Source organism: Microtus oregoni, unplaced genomic scaffold, assembly GCF_018167655.1.
Source record: "Microtus oregoni isolate MIOR12 unplaced genomic scaffold, Mior012 000031F_ref0000149, whole genome shotgun sequence".
NCBI lineage: Eukaryota > Metazoa > Chordata > Mammalia > Rodentia > Cricetidae > Microtus > Microtus oregoni.
Window position 1 is genome coordinate 23,331,404 of NW_024543090.1, and position 18,143 is coordinate 23,349,546.

The 18,143-nt window shown below is 38.7% G+C and overlaps 1 protein-coding gene across 2 annotated transcripts in view; it reads left to right on the forward strand.

The window, feature by feature from the left end:
• Golm2 (golgi membrane protein 2) overlaps positions 1-18,143 on the forward strand; it is an 85,961-nt gene that overhangs the window by 31,573 nt on the left and 36,245 nt on the right. For both annotated transcript variants that reach the window (XM_041678874.1, XM_041678873.1), the window contains exons 2-3: positions 6,754-6,808; positions 16,416-16,518. In XM_041678874.1, the coding sequence (XP_041534808.1) occupies positions 6,754-6,808; positions 16,416-16,518 (158 nt within the window). The remainder of the gene's footprint in view (positions 1-6,753; positions 6,809-16,415; positions 16,519-18,143) is intronic.

Genomic DNA, 18,143 nt, shown 5'->3' on the forward strand with positions numbered 1-18,143 from the left:
TTAGACAAACCACAAGGGCTGGAGAGAGCATTAAAAGAATTTCAGAAAGAACTGGTAGGCCAATAAAGACAAAGTTTTAGGTAATAGAGAATGAAAGATGAGAGGAAATGTATGAAATAACTGGGGATAAATAAGAAGCATGCTAGGAAATCTAAGAGAATTCTTCCTGAGAAGAGTCAAGAACCTGTGCCTCAGAAGAGAGGTCATAGGAAGGACAGTGTTACTGTTCGGACATGAGGTGTCCCCAAAAACACTCATGTGTCTAGGGCTTAGTCCCAGGGGTGGTGTTATTTGGGGAGACCTGGAAGATCGATGAGATACTGTGCTTTCATGGCTGTATAACTATAGATTGATTCCCTTAGGTTGTTTCTGCTGGTTATTTTGTCACAGCAGCGAGAAATGTAACAAGTGAGAAAAAGACATTGATATAGCATGAATAATACAATCTCAGAGATGGATATTGGTGTTCAACCTGAAGATCAGAAAAGGAAAGCAGCCAGCCACTGTCACTTACCTTTACCTCAGACCAAAAATGGGTGGGATCCTGTCTCCACGAATCCTGAAGACTCTACAGCCTACTTTCCACTCAGTTCCTGTCTCTACCCCCTATTCTCCTGTCTCTGCCCAGTCATGTCACTCTTGTCTCTACCTCTCTAGTGCTGAGATTAAAGGCGTGTGATCCCAAGTGCTGGGATCGCCTTTGTGTGAGCTCTGTTTCTCTTCTAGACAGATTCAATCTTGTGTAGCCCAGACTAGCCTTGAACTAACAGAGATCTGTCTGCCTGTCTCTGAGTCCTGGGATTAAAGGTGTATGCCACCACTTCCTGGCCTGTATGACCGACTAGTATGGCTGTTTTGCTCTCTGATCTTCAGACAAGCTTTATTTATTAAAACGTAATTAATATACCAGTATGCATTGGCATGGCAGAGGCCAGAAAGAGTATAGTGAATACGCTTAATTTTTTTTAGAGAAACTCCAATCCCAGAGATTAGTATTACGGAGAAGTAAAGAAGAAATAAACTCTTAAGACAATGAAAGTGTTGATGAAATTAAGTGAGGAAGTTCAAAAGTCTGTGAGGGATAAGGAATGTAGTTTAGTTGGTATAGTGCTTGCCTAGCATGTACTAAACTCAGAGTTCAATCCCAGCACTACATAAACTGTAATCCCAGCATTTGGAAGGTGAAGCAGGATGATTAGAAGTTTCAAGGTTAGTGGGTAATGGTGGCTCACGCCTTTAATCTCAGCACTCAGGAGGCAGAGGCAGGCTGATCTCTGAGTTCAAGACTAGCCTGGTGTGCAGAGCAAGTTCCAGGACCTGCTCCAAAGCTATACAGAGAAAAAAACCCTGTCTCAAGAAACAAAAACAAAGAAATCCTAAGTGGCATTTGCATTAGAAATAAGACCATATGTAATTTTTGAAAAAAGTTGTTTTTAATGGACAGCTTATGAGGAAACTACTAGTAGAATCTGAGACCAACCAAGTTGTTTTCAACATTATAGAAAGTTTTTTCTTTCCTTCTTTCTTTATCCATGGCATTTTGCTATATTTTCCACATTGGCCTTGAACTCCTGGACTCAAGGAGTCTTACTGGCTCAGCCTGTCCAGTAGCTAACTAAAGGCCAATGTCCCCAGCCACCATTTTAGATTTTTGAAATCTGGACTGGTGTCTTCCTTAGTCACTGTTCTATTGCTGTGAAGAGACATCATGGCCAAGATTGCTCTTATAAAAGAAAACATTTAATTGATACTTGCTTACAGTTTCAGGGGCTTAGTTCATTGTCATCATGGCAGGGAGCAGGTAGCATGCAAGCTGGCACTGCAGCCGTAGCTGAGAGCTACATCATGATCTGTAGGTAGAGAGAAACTCTGGGCTTGGCATGGACTTTTGAAACCTCAAAGCCCACTCCCAATGACATACTTCCTCCAACAAGGCCGCATCTCCTAATCCTCTCAATCTTTTCAAATAGTGCCACTCCCTGCTGACTAAGTATTCAAATCTATGAGCCTGTAGGGACCATTCTTACTCAAACCACCACAGTGTCTATCTGATTTTAAATGTGATTTGGATAAGAGATGGGCTATGTTTGTTACTGTTGCCTGTCTGTCCACCTATCTACATCACTTAACCTGCAAAGAAGCTTGAAGGAGAAACATATTTGATATCTTTCTTGTGTACATTAAGTAAGAATATCTTGGATATTTTAAATAAAAAGCCTGAAAGTGGGACTGGGGTGTAGTTTAGTAGTAGAACACTTCGCTGGCATGAGGCCCTGGATTTAATTCCCAGTGCCAGAAACAAACAAAAGATCATTGTGAAAGCTAGTAAGGAGAGAGGGAGGCCATGTTGAACCCAGATAATGAAAATCCCTTTGTGAGATAAAGAGTAAATAATGATTTTTTTTGTGTGCTGTTTCCTGTCTAGAAAATATTTAGAAGAAAAGCTAAAGTATTTCTAGAGCTTTCTAGAGCAGTTTAAGTATGTGTGGCTGTGTGATGAACCCAAATTAATTGTTAATTAATTTATAATTAGTCAGTAGTAATAAGAACCCAAACTAGGGCTTAGGCAGATGGCTCAGTGATCAAGGGCGCCTTGTTCAGTTCCCAGCACCCATGTTGGGCTGCTGACAACTGCCTGTGACTCCAGCTCCAATGATATTTAGTTAGTGTCTCGTATCTTACTGTGCTGCAAACTCTTCCTTGGCTGGCTTGTCTGGGTGCCCCTCCCCCATGTGTATATCTCATTTACACTTATTAATTGGGGGTGGGGACATGCTCAGGCCACTGTACTTACATTAAACAACAGCTTCAGTAGTCATTTCTCTCTTCCATGTGGGTTCTGGGAATCCAACCCAGGTCATCAGACTTGGTGGCAAACACGTTTAACCACTTAGCCATCATCTCAAGGTGCTGCCTTCTATTCTTACTCTGTTAGTTTAGGAGTAATTGGACCTTTTCTCTAAAAAGCCAGGCAGTAAAGTAGTTGAGGCTTTGGAGGCCATATACCATCTTTGTCTCTATCACCACAGCTGTCAAGTAGGCATAGACACTAGCATTATGGTACATTTCCCACAAAACTATTTATAGACATTGGAATTTGAGTTTTATGTAACTCAGTATCATAAAATATTTTTTGGGAATTTTCCTCCAACCAATAAATTGTAACCAATGCTCCTTAGCTGGTCATTCCTCTATAAACAGGCCTAGTTTACAGACATTTTCTATTGTCTATAAAATGACTCTGTTTAGTCTTGTCCCCTCTGATCTACTCATCATACTGAAGCAAAAATTACTGCAAAATTGCAAATTGGAATCATGCTCTTGCTTAAAGTCCTCTAAAGACCCCATAAGTGCCCACCTTCTTTGTATTACCTTTGTGCTATAGACCTTCATTAATTTTTAAGAGATACATCTTATTATTTTCACTTAATTTATTATTCCAGCTCCTTGGGACTGATTGCAGTTCCTAGAATGTAGTTGCAATTGATATAACATCAAATTAACTATTTATTTATTTACTGTGCTGGGTTCTGTCTGCATGTGTGCCTGCAGGCCAGAAAAGGGCACCAGATCTCATTACACCAGATCTCATTATAGATGGTTGTGAGCCACCATGTGGTTGCTGGGAATTGAACTAAGGACCTCTGGAAGAACTGTCAGTGCTCTTAACCTCTGAGCCATCTGTCCAGCCCTAAAATTAACCCTTTTAAAGTATATATATAGTTCAGTGTGGTGTTTTAGAAGCAAACCTTATAGTATTACACAGATGGTCACCACAGTCTAATTCTAAAATATGCTTATTCTCCAAAATGAAGTCCTGTGTGCACATAAGAAGTCACCCTGCATTGCTAAGGATACTACTCAGGTGTAGCAAATGTGTTTGTGAAAGGCTCTGGTTTATCCTTAGAGAGTCCTTGTTACCTTTTCTCCCCAGATGGCAGCCATTGTCTGTCTGTCCATGTGGACTGGCCTTTTAAGTGTGTTTCATATGGATGTGATCAGAAATTTTTTTGCCCTTTAGTGGTTTCTTCTTTCACTTGCCTGTGTAGAATTTTCAGAGTGAAACTGTGTTGTGCCATACACTAGTGCTTCATTCCTTTTCTATAACCATCTGCCAGCCTTATTATTTAACTTCCTTCTTTAAAGCCCCCAGGACTTCAGTGAGACTGCTGTACTTCCACGCTTGAATGGTTCTGTTTTCATCTGCTCTTTGTTTGGGGATAAACTTTCTCCTTAAGTATTAAGTCATTGGAACTCAGGCTGAAGAATACACCCTGCTTGATCCTAAAGGTCCTTCCCTGTCTTTTCTTCCAGCTCCTTTTCCTACTATTCTTTCTACTGTATCACCAGATAGTACTTTGGAGTCTCCTTATAGACTCCAGGCCTTCTTGACGCCATACATTTTCTTGGTTATTTTCTCTTTCTGAAGTGCTCCTTTCTACTTGGTTCGAGCTTTACCCAGCCTTCAATTCCTGTATCAGTCAGAATTCTTTCCATAAACTCTTTGAATTAATTACCTAGGAATTACACTCTGTAGGCACTACCTTGCCTACCAAGTCTTTGAAAATGCTCTTATGTTTTATCTGTTGTTTCATATTCTTGCCAATATGTTGGCACTAAATGGTAGGGGAAAGGGAAAGAGTGTGACTATGAAAGAAAGTGTGAGCTAATGGGATGACTGTGAACCAGTAACCTGAGAAAAGAACCAATTCCTCCAATTGTCCTCTGACCTGTGTACAGGTGTGTACACACACACACACACACACACACACACACACACTAATAAAATAAAAAAGAGAAAATAGAGTATGAGAGAGGTCTTTGTAGTGATGGAATAGCCTCTGTGCCTTGACTTGTCTGGGGTTCCCAGACCAACACATTAGATTAGATGACACAGAACTGTACATACCCGTGTTATTGTCTCAGTTTTGGAGTCATACTAATAGATGTACAATGGGAGAGATTGTGTGAGGTTATATGAGGTATCTATGCAATATCTTACACTTCAGATCAAAAATTTTTATTTAGAAATTGAGTTGGTAATTATCATCATTTGCCTCTTACATTGTTGCTTTTGATCAGTGTGAAACTGGCCTACTTTTGAGGAGACACATTTATAGTAATATTTTACTTACATTTTAAAATTAGGCAAAGCTTGTCTACAACAAGAGCTAAGACATTTTAATGCAAAATAAGAGTATAAAAGTAGGGCTGGAGAGATGGCTCAGCAGTTAAGAGCATTGCCTGCTATTCCAAAGGTCCTGAGTTCAATTCCCAGCAATCACATGGTGGCTCACAACCATCTGGAATGAGGTCGGGTGCCCTCTTCTGGCCTGAAGGCATATATTGTATACTAAATAAATAAATATTTTTTAAAAAAAAGATTTTCAAAAAAAAAGAGTATAAAAGTGGCTGGATAATGGTAGTGCACACCTTTAATCCCAACACTCAGGAGGCAGAGGCAGGAGTTCAAGGCCAGCCTGATCTATAGAGCAAGTTCCAGGACAGTCAGGGCTGCACAAACCCTGTCTCAACAGAATAAAAAAAAGTGTATAAAAATAAAACATGAAAATGTTTATATTATTCAAGTGCATATTTTAACTGTTTAAGTGGGAAGCCTTAGTTTCAGTCATGTTTTGTACATGTAAACCTGAAGACCTGAGTTTGATTTTCTAGATCCAGATGGTAGAAGAAAAGAACCAATTCTCTGACCTCTGCAAACACATGTACACACACACACATGCACACGCATGCACGCTTTTGTTATTAGCATTCATGTGTACCGACTCCCTAGCGGACAGTAACCACCACTAGGAATGCTGAGCATATACCATCCAGAAACACTGTGTTGCCCTGGAGAAGCCTGATAAGAGTGAATTGCTTTTGATTTATAATGAATGTTTCAAATATTTAATCTTAGCTTAATATTGAATTATTGGGAGGTCTTCTGTAAGATTTGGGGTGGGGAAGTCATTAAATGATGTTCAACTCAAACTTTAAAACTTTCGATAATTCAGGGCTGGAGAGATGGCTCAGCAGTTAACAGCACTGGCTGCTCTTCCAGAGGACCCAGGTTCAATTCCCAGAACCCACATAACAGCTCACAACTGTCTGTAATTTCAATTCCAAGGGATCTGACACCTTCATACCAATGCACATAGTCAAATAAATTTAAAAAAAAACTTTGAAACTTGTTATACTGTGTATCAGGTAAACATTCCCATACAGTTTTAAAATAGTACAGAATTAGAATTTTTATTTTAATTCCTTTGAAATAGAGGTGGGGTATAAATAGAGTTTTTGTTTTCATTCATGATCAAGTTCAAAGTGACTATGAGTAAATATGAATGAAACTACATATTCTTGGTGGGTGAAGTGATACATACATGTAAGCACTTAGGGAGGTGATGGCGTGAGAATCATGTATTCAAGGTCATCCTTGACTTTACAGAAAGTTGAGGCAGGTGTGGTGGCACACAGCTTTAATCCCAGCACTGGAGGCAGAGTCAGGTAGATGTGTTTGAGTTCAAGGTCAGCTGGTCTACATAGCAGTTCAGACTAACCATGAATACATAGATAGACCCTTTCTTGAAAAGAAAAGCCTAAACCAAGCAAACAGCAACAAGAAAAATAACATAGAAAGTTCAAGATTAGTTTGAGCTACATAGGGCATTGTGTTAAAAAAAAAAAAAGAAAAGAAAAGAAAAAAAGAAAAAGAAACTACATATTATTAAAATACAATTTCTTTTTTAGGTTAAACTACAGAACAACATATCGTATCAGATGGCAGACATACATCATTTAAAGGGTAAGAAACTTTTTAATTATAGAGTAAAGGTAAAGACTACTTCATATCTGAAATCTTCAAGAATTAAGAAATAGATGATGAAAGAAATAAAAATTTTGGACATAGTTACTTTGATGGCACAATATCTCTTTACCTTAAAATATAAAAAGATCTATGTATTGCATACATAGATGTTGCTATGTATGCAATAAGAGTTTGAGGCCCACATTTTAATCTTGTGCATAGATAGGGTTCTTACAATGAAATATTCTTTAAAGAGTCCTCGAAAAGGGCTGGAGATATGGCTCAGTAGTTAAACTGCTAGCCCTGTAGGAGTAAGAACCAGCATTTGAATCCACAGAACCTATGTAAATCTGGGCAAAATAACATGTTAGCATCTGTAATTCCAGCACTCTGAAGGCAGACTAGAAGACAGAGACAGGAGGATACCTAAAAGCTAATGGGTAGATGTTATCTACAGCTATGAACAAAGAGACCCTGTCTTAAACGAGATGGTGGTCAAGGATCTGTACTTGAGTTTGTCCTTTGACCTCTGCTCATATGGCATGACACAAACTTGTGCACAAACACAAAAAGTCCTCAAAGAAGGGCTGAGAAGGTTGGTCAGCTAACAAAGCGCTTGTCATGCAGTTACGAGGACTCGGGGTGCCCGGTGCCCACATAAAACACTGGATGTGGGGCTGGAGAGATGGCTCAGTGATTAAGAGCATTGCCTGCTCTTCCAAAGGTTCTGAGTTCAATTCCCAGCAACCACATGGTGGCTCACAACCATCTGTAATGAGGTCTGGTGCCCTCTTCTGGCCTGCAGACATACACACAGACAGAATATTGTATACATAATAAATAAATAAATATTTAAAAAAAAAAACACTGGATGTGGTACACACCTCTAATCCTAATACTAAGGAGATAGAGACAGGTGATCCTTGGAGCTTCTAGGCAACTAGTCTCACAAAAACCTTTGAGTTCCAGGTTCAATGAGAGATTCTATATCAAAAAATAAAGTGGAGAAGAATAGAGGAAGACACTTTGGTTTGCTCTCTGGACTTTGATGTAAGACGGTCTTCTATCTATCTGTTGCTTTCATTGGTTAATTAATAAAGAAAACTGCTTGGCCTGATAGGTCAGAACATAGGTAGGTGGGGAAGACAGAACAGAATTATGGGAGGAAGAAAGCAGAGACAGGCAGATGCCATGATTCTCCGACCTGAGACAGACGTATGTTAGGATCTTTCCTGGTAAGCCACCACCTCATGGTGTTACACAGATTACTAAATATGGGTTAAAGCAAGATGTGAGAATTAGCCAATAAGAGGCTGGAACTAATGGACCAGGCAGTGTTTAAGTGAATACAATTTGTGTGTTGTTATTTCAGGGTATAAGCTAGCCAGGCAGCTGGGAGCCAGGCTGCGGGAACTGGCCCGCTGCTCCTTTTACAGGACTTGATATGAATATGTATGCATTTGTACAAGCACATAACGCGTACGAAAAATTCTCAAAGAAAATTGGACTGTAGTTTATGTGACCATGAAATTTCTAGAAAAAAGAGGTGGGTGCTTCTTTTGTATTGTGTCTAACCTGCAAACTTTACCCATTCAAATGTGAGGATGCTTTTGTGAGGTTAATGCATTGGACACTCTAGAGACAAAAAAACCTGGAACACAGGGAAATGAGTAATAAATAAATTAAAACTTTAAAAATACATTGTATTAGTTACTTTTTTATCACTGTGATAAAAACACCATGACCACAGCAACTTGGAGAAGAGATGGTTATTTCTTTTGAAAGATTGTAGACTATCCAGGGAAGTCAGGGTAGGAACCTGAAAGTGGGAATTGATACAGAGGTCATGAAAGTGCTGCTTACTAGCTTGCTTTCCATGGTTTGCTCAGCCTGCTCTCTCACAGCATTCAGAACCATGTGCCATTTTGTTTTAGGTGGAGTGATAGATAGTTACAGCTTCTATAGAAAGAGTAGGTAAGGAGAGCAAGTGCCACCTCACTTACCTGTCATCTTGCCTTTGGGAATTGGGGCATGTGCTGGCTTAATCTTCGTTGTCATTTTGACTGGATGTATAATCACCTGGTAGAAACAACTCCAGGCTTGTTTGTGAGGGTGTTTTAAGGGGAATGTAATGGAGGAGCAAAGATTTACCCTGAAATGTGAGTGGTGCCATTCCCTAGGTTTTTTTAGAATTTTTTTTATTTTGAGGGGGAGGGTTCAAGACAGGGTTTCTCTGTGTAACAGCCCTGGATGTCCTGGAACTTGCTCTGTAGACCAGAAAGGTCTTGAACTCACAGAGACCCGACTGCCTCTGCCTCCCAAGTGCTGATATTAAAGGCATGCACCACCACTGCCCAGCTAGAATAATTTTTTTTAAAGTTAAGGTCTTTCTATGTAACCAAGACTAGCTTTAAACTTACAGTGGGTGCTGGCATATAGGCATGCGGCACTAAATCTGGCACCCCAGGGATCTTATAATAGTGACCACAGTAGCAGCTTCGCTGAACTTTATCTTTAAGCTCATATTAAGGAAATATAGTATAGCCAGGTTGTGGTGGCGTACACCTTTAATCCCAGCACTTAGAAGGCAGAGAGAGATAAGTGGATCTCTGAGTTTGAGGACAGCCTGGTCTACAGAGTGAGTTCCAGGACAGCCAGGGCTGCACAGAGAAACCCTGCCTCAAAAACAAAATTCAAAACAAAACAAAAAACCAGAAGCTCAACACTTAGGGCAGAAGCAGGTGGGTCACTGTGAATTCTAGGACAGCAGAGTTATGTGGAGAGACCCTGTCTCAAAAAAAAAAAAAGCGAGACTGAAAGACCATTGCAAGTAATACAATGCAGGATGCATCTAAGAACTTAAGTTTGAATCCTATTGAAACACTCAAGTGTTCTGTTAACATGGACCTGCTGAGGAACATGGTTGGTAAAAGAGAAGTAAATACAGACTTCAAAGTTGAAGCCAAAGAAAAATGTAAGTAAAAAAAAAATGGCAAAGTTGGAAAATGTGTGATGTTTGAAATTTCTGGTGTTCCAGTGATGAAGCAGTATGGATAATTTTAGAATTTGAAAAAGTTGAGTCAGAAACTCAAGCTTTGTAGAGCAGAATGGGAGGTATGTGTTAGATGAGTGGTTAAAAATACGTTTCTGGATCTAAAGCAATCACTCAGCAATTAAGAGCACTGGCTACTCTTCCAGAGGTTCTGAGTTCACTTCCCAGCAAGCACATGGTGGCTCACTACCATCCGTAATGAGATCTGGTGCCCTCTTCTGGCCTACAGACAGACATGCAGACAGAACACTGTATACATAGTAAATCTTTTAAAAATAAAAGCAAACATGTTTCTACAGTTTGGATGAATAGTAGGTTTTAGACTTGGCAGAAGAAGTTTAATTTTGAGAACTGGCGTCATCTCAGCATTCCTTGCATGAGGCACAATATAAACAATGAGGAAGAGCTCAGTAAGCCCTGGAGCTTGTTGACCAGCTAGCCTAGTCTACTAAGTGATCCCCAGTGAGGTGAAAGATCTTGTCTCCAAAAACCTAAGAAGGGGTAGAGAGATGGCTTGGCAGTTAAGAGTACTTAGTGATCTTGTAGAGGTCCCAGATTTGATTCATAACACCTACATGGCAGCTCATAGCCATTTGTAACTCCAGGTGAAAGAGATCTAACACCTCTTCTGACTTCCAAGGGCTCCTGCACACATGTGGTGCAGACAAACACTCAGGAACACAAATAACAAAAACAACAAAGGTGAATGACTCCTGAAGAGCTATACTGAAGATTAACTGAAGGCGTAAGTCACACAATCCCACACCAGTTTGGAATTATGATTAATAGAATGGTTATTTATTTAAAGGGAAAAAACTTACAGATCACCGTCCCAGACAACAACCCTCTGCGCAATCAGGAAAGAAGTCTAGTAGCCAGAAGAGCCGGAAGCAAGAGAACAAGCACACGGCTACTGCTGCTTTTTAAAACAAACGAGACCACACCCAAGTGGGCTGGTATCTTAGAGTCTATTGGCTGAAGGAGCAGAAGGAGCTCCCACAGCACCTCCCCCCTGTGTTTAAGTAAGATAGTTCTAAACCCAATATAAAACAATATACGTTAGGAACAAATATTAAGAATAAGATTAGAATTACAATCACCATAAACAATATTTAGCAAGGAACATATGTTAAATGTTTTAATAAACATTGTATCCTATGGAATCTAAGTCTTGTATAGGAAATGGCTTGGCTAGATCATAAGAGGACAGTAACTATGACTACCTAATCTTCAACCCTATCCAAGGCCTGAGAAGGGAGATAATATTACTTGATCAGGCAGGGCAGCGGGAAGTACAATCAAGTAGCTTCCAAAGCGAGCAATATATGATTTCAAACTAAAACCAATCAAAATAGACAAAAAAGGACATTTCATATTAGTCACAGGAAAACTCCATCAAGAGGAAATCCCAATACTGAACATCTATGCCCCAAATACAAGGGTACCCTCATATATAAAGAAACACTACTAAAGCTTAAATCACACATTAAACTCCATACACTAATAGTGGGAAATTTCAACACCACACTCTGACCACTGGACATGTACAGGTCTACCAGACAGAAACTTGACAGAGAAATAAGGGAACTAACAGAAGTTATGACTCAAATTAACAGACATCTATAGAACATTCCATCAAAACTTAAAAGAACATATAGCTCCTTCTCAGCATCTCATGGAACCTTCTCAAAAATTGACCACATGCTAGGTAACAAAGCAAACCTCAAAAAAAAAAAAAAAAAAAAAAAAAAAACCTTGGAATAACCCCATGTATCTTATCCGGTCACCATGGCTTAAAATTAGAACTCAACAGCAACACTAATTCCAGAAAGACCACAAACACATGGAAATTAAACAGTGCTCACCTGAATCATCAATGGGTCAAGGAAAAAATAAAGGGGGAAATTAAAGACTTCCTAAAATTCAGTGAAAATGACCAAACAACATACCCAAATTTATGGGACACGATGAAAGCAGTGTTAAGAAGAAAGTTCATAGCACTAAAGGCCTACATGAAGAACCTGGAAAAAAATCCCACACTAGTGAATTAACAGAACATTTGAAAACTTTAGAACAAAAAGAAGCAAACTCACCTAAGAGAACTAGATGACAGGAAATAATCAAAGTGAGAGCTGAAGTCAACAAAATGGAAACAAAGAAAACAATACAAAGAATCAATGAGACAAAGAGTTGGTTCTTTGAAAAAAATCAACAAAATAGACAAACCTTTATCCAATCTAACCAAAAAGAGACAGAATATCCAAAATTAACAAATTCAGGCCGGGCGGTGGTGGCGCACACCTTTAATCCCAGGATTTGGGAGGCAGAGGCAGGTGGATCTCTGTGAGTTCGAGGCCAGCCTGGTCTACAAGAGCTAGTTCCAGGACAGGAACCAAAAAGCTACAGAGAAACCCTGTCTCGAAAATCCAAAAAAACAACAACAACAACAAAAAATTAACAAACTCAGAAACGGAAAAAGGGGACATAACAGCAGACATGGAGGAAATCCAGAAAATCACCAAGTCATACTTTGAAAACCTGTACTTCACAAAATTGGAAAACTTAAAATAGACAACTTTCTGAATAAATATCATTTACCAGAATTAAATCAGGAACAGATAGGCAAATTAAATAGACCTATAACCGCAAAGAAATAGAAACAGTCATCAAAAGTCTCCCAATCAAAAAAAAAAAAAAAAAACCTAGGACCAGATGGTTTCAGTGCAGAATTCTACAAGATTTTCAAAGAACTAATACCAATACTTCTCACAGTGTTCCATACAATAGAAACAGAAGGAACATTGCCAAACTTTTTTATGAGACTACAATTACCCTGATACCCAAACCATAGAAAGACATTACTAAGAAAGAGAATTACAGACCAATCTTCCTCATGAACATTGTTGCAAAAATACTGAATAAAATGCTGGCAAACCGAATCCAAGAACACATCAGAAAAATCATACACCATGACCTAGTAGGCTTCATCCCACAGATGCAGGGATGGTCCAACATATGAAAATCTGCTAATATAATCCACCATATAAACAAACTGGGAAAAAAAACATGATCATCTAATTAGATGATGAAGAAGCCTTCAACAAAATACAACATCCCTTCATGATAAAGGTCTTGGAGAGAACAGGAATACAAGGAACATACCTAAACATAATAAAGGCAATATACAGCAAGCCAACAGCCAACATCAAACTAAATGGAGAGAAACTTACAACGATTCCACTAAAATCAGGAACAAGACAAAGCTGTCCACTTTCTCCATATCTATTCAATATAGTACTTGAGTTTCTAGCTAGAGAAATAAGACAACAAAAGATCAAGGATACAAATTAAAAAAGAACAGGTCAAACTCTTAACTACTTGCTGATGATAATTTACATAAGTGACCTCAAAAAGTCTACCAAGGAACTCCTACAACTCATAAACACCTTCAATAATGTAAACTTAACTCAAAAAAAAATCAGTAGCCCTCCTTTATACAGATGATAAATGGGCTGAGAAAATATTCAGAGAAATATCACCCTTCACAATAGTCACAAATAACATAGAATATCTTGGAGTAACTCTAACCAAACAAGTAGAAGACCTGTATGACAAGAACTTTAAATCTTTGAAGAAAGAAATTGAAGAAGACACCAGAAAATGGAAAGATCTCCCATGCTCTTGGGTAGGTAGAATTAACATAGTAAAAATGACAATCTACCAAAAGCAATCTACAGATTCAATAGAATGCCCATCAAAATCCCAGCAAAATTCTTCACAGACCTTGAAAGGACGGTACTCAACTCATATAGAAAAGAAAAAACACAGGATAGCCAAAACAATTCTGTACAATAAAGGAACTTCTGGAGGTATCACCATCCTTAACTTCAAACTCTACTATAGAGCTACAGTAATGAAAATAGCCTTGTATTGGCATAAAAACAGACAGGAGGACCAATCGAATCAAATCAAAGACCCAGATATCAATCCACACACCTATGAACACCTGATTTTTTGACAAGCGAAAAAAAAAAACATAAAATGGGAAAAAAGAGACATATTCAACAAATGGTACTGGCATAACTGCATATCAACATGTGGAAGAATGAAAATAGATCCATATCTATCACCATGCACAAAATGCAAGTCCAAATGGATCAAAGACCTCAAAATAAATCCAACTACACTGAACCTCAGAAGAAAAGGTGGGAAGAACACTTGAACGCATTGGCACAGGAGACCACTTCCTAAATATAATCCCAGTAGCACAGACACTGAGAGCAACAGTTAATCAATTGGACCTCCTAAAACCGAGAAGCTTCTGTAAAATAGAGGACATGGTCAACAAGACAAAACGTCAGCCTATAGATTGGAAAAAGATCTTCCCCATATTGGACAGAGGGATGATCTCCAGAATGCACAAAGAACTCAAGAAATTGGTCATCAAAAGATCAAATAATCCAATAAAAAATGGGGTATAGACCTAAACGGAAAACTCTCAACAGAAAAGTCTAAAATGACTGAAAGACATTTAAGGAAATGCTCTACATCCTTAGCCTTCAAAGAAATGCAAATCAAAACAACTCTGAGATTCCATCTTACACCTATCAGAATGGCCAAGATCAAAATCACTATTGAAACAGTGTATACTAGAGAAGATGTGGGGTAAAAGGAACACTCCTGCATTGCTGGTAGGAATGCAAACTGGTATAGCGCTATGGAAATCATTATGGAGATTTCTCAGAAAATTAGGAAAGAACCTACCTCAAGACCCAGCAATATCACTTTTGGGTATATACCAAAAGGATGCTCGATGATACCACAAGGACATGTGTTCAGCTATGTTCATAGCAGCATTGTTTGTCATAGCCAGAACCTGGAAACTACCTAAATGCTCCTCACAGAAGAGTAGATAGAGAAAAAATGGTACATTTACACAGTGGAATACTACACAGCGGAAAAAATAATGACATCTTGAAATTTGTAGTCAAATGGATGTATCTAGAAAACGTCATATTGAGTGAGTTAACTCAGACCCATAAAGACAATATCATATATACTCATAAGTGAATTTTAGACATGAATCAAAGAAAAACCAGTATACAATTCACTATTCCAGAGACCGTAGACAACAATGAGGACCATAAGAGAGACATACATGGATCTAATCTACATGGGACATAGAGAAAAGAAAGAAATTTGTCCCCCCCCCAAGAAAAACTATAGGATATATATTTAGATGTTTGAGTGCTTGCTTTAATGGAAGGCTACTGTTTATTGGATAATTAGAAAAAACTCTTCAATTAACAAGTGTTCTGGCCTCAGGACCAAGGAAATGAAGCCAGTTTTTATTGGTATCAAAACCTCAGAAACATAATTTTAGCAGACAGATATGTAAAACTTTAATGTTCTCAAAATGGACATCTAATGGAACATTTAATGGCCATTTTCATTTTAGGAAGTACTTAGCCAAAAAGAGTCATGAAACGGAATACCTAAGTATTTATGTTGTGTGTGTGTGTGTGTGTGTGTGTGTGTGTGTGGTGTGTGTGTGTGTCTGTGTGTGGTGTGTGTGTGGTGTGTGTGTCTGTGGTGTGTGTGTGGTTGTGTGTGTGTGGTGTGTGTGTGTGTCTGTGTGTGGTGTGTGTGTGGTGTGTGTGTCTGTGGTGAGTGTGTGGTTGTGTGTGTGTGTGTGGTGTGTGTGTCTGTGTGTGTGGTGTGTGTGTGTGGTGTATGTGGTGTGTTGGGGTGTGTGGGGGTGTGTGTGTGTGGTGTCTGTGTGTGGTGTGGGGGGGGTGTGGGGGGGTGTGTGTGTGTGGTGTCTGTGTGTGTGGTGTGTGTGTGTGTGTTATGTGTGGTGTGTGTGGTGTGTGTGTGGTGCATTTCAAATTATAATTAAGAGAAACTTTGAGCTGGGCAGTGGCTCAAGCCTTTAATCCCAGCACTCAGGAAGTAGAGGCAGGTGGATCTCTGTGAATTCAAGGCCAGCCTGGTCTACAAGAGCTATTTCCAGGACAGGAACCAAAGCTACAGAGAAACCCTGTCTCAAAAAACCAAAAAGAAAAAAAAAAAGAAACTTTGAACTTCTGTAAAAGCAAGGCATGATTCTTAAAAGCTGATATTAGGAAAGTACATTTATGAATGAAATTTTCATTTATGATGTAAGTAGACATTGAAAGTACACAGTTTCTACCTAATATCCTTTTACCCAGGAATGACCTGCTCATAAGAAGCAATTGGTATCTCTGCATAGGGCATGACTCAGCCTAGGCATGGAGGCGAGGACCTTGGTCTTGCCTCAATGAGGGGACAAGACAGTCGTAGTTGAGTTCCCAGGGGAGGCTTTAACCTCTCTGAGGAATGAATGGGAGGGGGGAGGGGAAGTAAGAGGAAAGGGGAAATGGGATTTGATATGAAATAAATAAATAAATAGTTTTTAAAGGAAAGCAAAGAAAATGTACATAATTAAAAGACCACTCCATAGACTTTCATTAGAAAGTATTGCAGTAAGTAAATTTAATTATTCCATGGTTCTTCCCCTTGTATGGCTAGAACAACTGGCTGAGCTTCGTCAGGAGTTTCTTCGACAAGAAGACCAGCTTCAGGACTACAGGAAAAATAGCACATACCTTGTGAAGAGGTTAGAATATGAGAGGTAAGATGCTGCATGCAGCAGCCTGTCACAAGTGTTTATCTAGTGTTTGTACATAATTCACTTCTTCCTTCTGTCCTCTGCTCTTTCTCTCTCGTTTTCTTTATCTTGTCTTTCAGAGGCTCTTGGAAAGCCATACTCTTTCATCTTGATATGTTCAACATTATGAAAACGTCTCTTATGTGATGTGTTAGGTCTTTCTAGATTGTAAAACAGGAAAATCCTACTAATGGCAGGTTTTGTTGAATTGGAAATGGAAAGGACTGAAAGGAGAGTCCTTTTTGAGGGACTTCTAGAAGATGAAAACAAGCCTGGGGCGTGTCTTCAAAATAGCTAAGGGGATTTCTGCTCATGCTTCTGCTGTGTGCTTCTGCCCCTCATGCACACCTCTCATGGTGAAGAGATGGGGAAGTTCTTAGGGCCGTATGCTTTAAAGCAGCTTTATAGTAAAGGTTTTTCTTTAGGTCTGTACACCAGAGGTTAGGCTCAACAATTTATCTGTTTCTGACTTCTTACTACTGTTATTACCTATGTATAATGTATATATGTATTTATACTGCCAGTATTCAGTGTTTTTCCGTATTTCTACAGGATTGAAGACTTAAACAGTGAGCTATAATATTTTCTTTAGCTCATCAGTTTATTAAAACTTAGTTTCTACAATTTGTGGAACCATTGTAGAAATGTTTGCTTTCCTTGGTATTTCTTGGGCAACAAGATGGCTTAGTGAATAAAAGGCACTTGCTGTGCTAGTTTGACCTCCTTAGTGTGACCCCTGGATCCTGCCATGGAAAGGAGAGGACCAAAGTCCTCTACCATCTACATGTGCACCATGTGCACTCTGCACTCACATGTCCACAATAGTTATACAGACATACATCATACAAATATGTAACAGCAATAATAATGGTAGAGTAAAATAAATAATTTTAGAATGTTCCATTTTTATTAATTTTTATGTAAGAGATTGTCCCCTCTTAATATTTTACTAGTATATACTCACAAACATACATTCACTAAAAATGTTTTCATCAGTTAGCTGCTGTGTAACATAAATGAAAGATTGCTTTCTAAATAATTATGCTAGTTTATAATATGCATATTTTCTCATAGCCCTACCAGTATTGTTTATAGTTTGATTTTAATTCTGGAAATGTAAGCATAAAGCAGTGCAAGTATATCCAGATAGGAAGTTTAATTTGCAATAATTATATGAGCATTAATATATGTCTCTGTTTTCATTAAATGCTTGTTTCTATTTGCAACAGTGTCTATTTGTATCCTTTGACTACTTGTCCATCAGAAAGTCACCATTTTTTATCTTTTCACTTTTTTCTGATACTGTACTGTTTCTTCCTTCTCTTTATTCCATGCTATAAACTTGTATTATGGTGTTTAAAGTACTATTGTGGGATATTTTTATACTGTGTAAAGATATATTGCTCTGATTGGTGTAAAGCTGAATGATCAATACCTAGGCAAGAGATATAGGGGGAGTTCTGGGCAGAGAGAAGTAGGAGATAATTGAGGCACACAGGAGACACAGAGGGGAAGCATGAGGTACAAGATGAAAAAGAGGTATTGCCCCATGATAAAGCACAGATCAATAGAAGTTATAAGAACTAGAA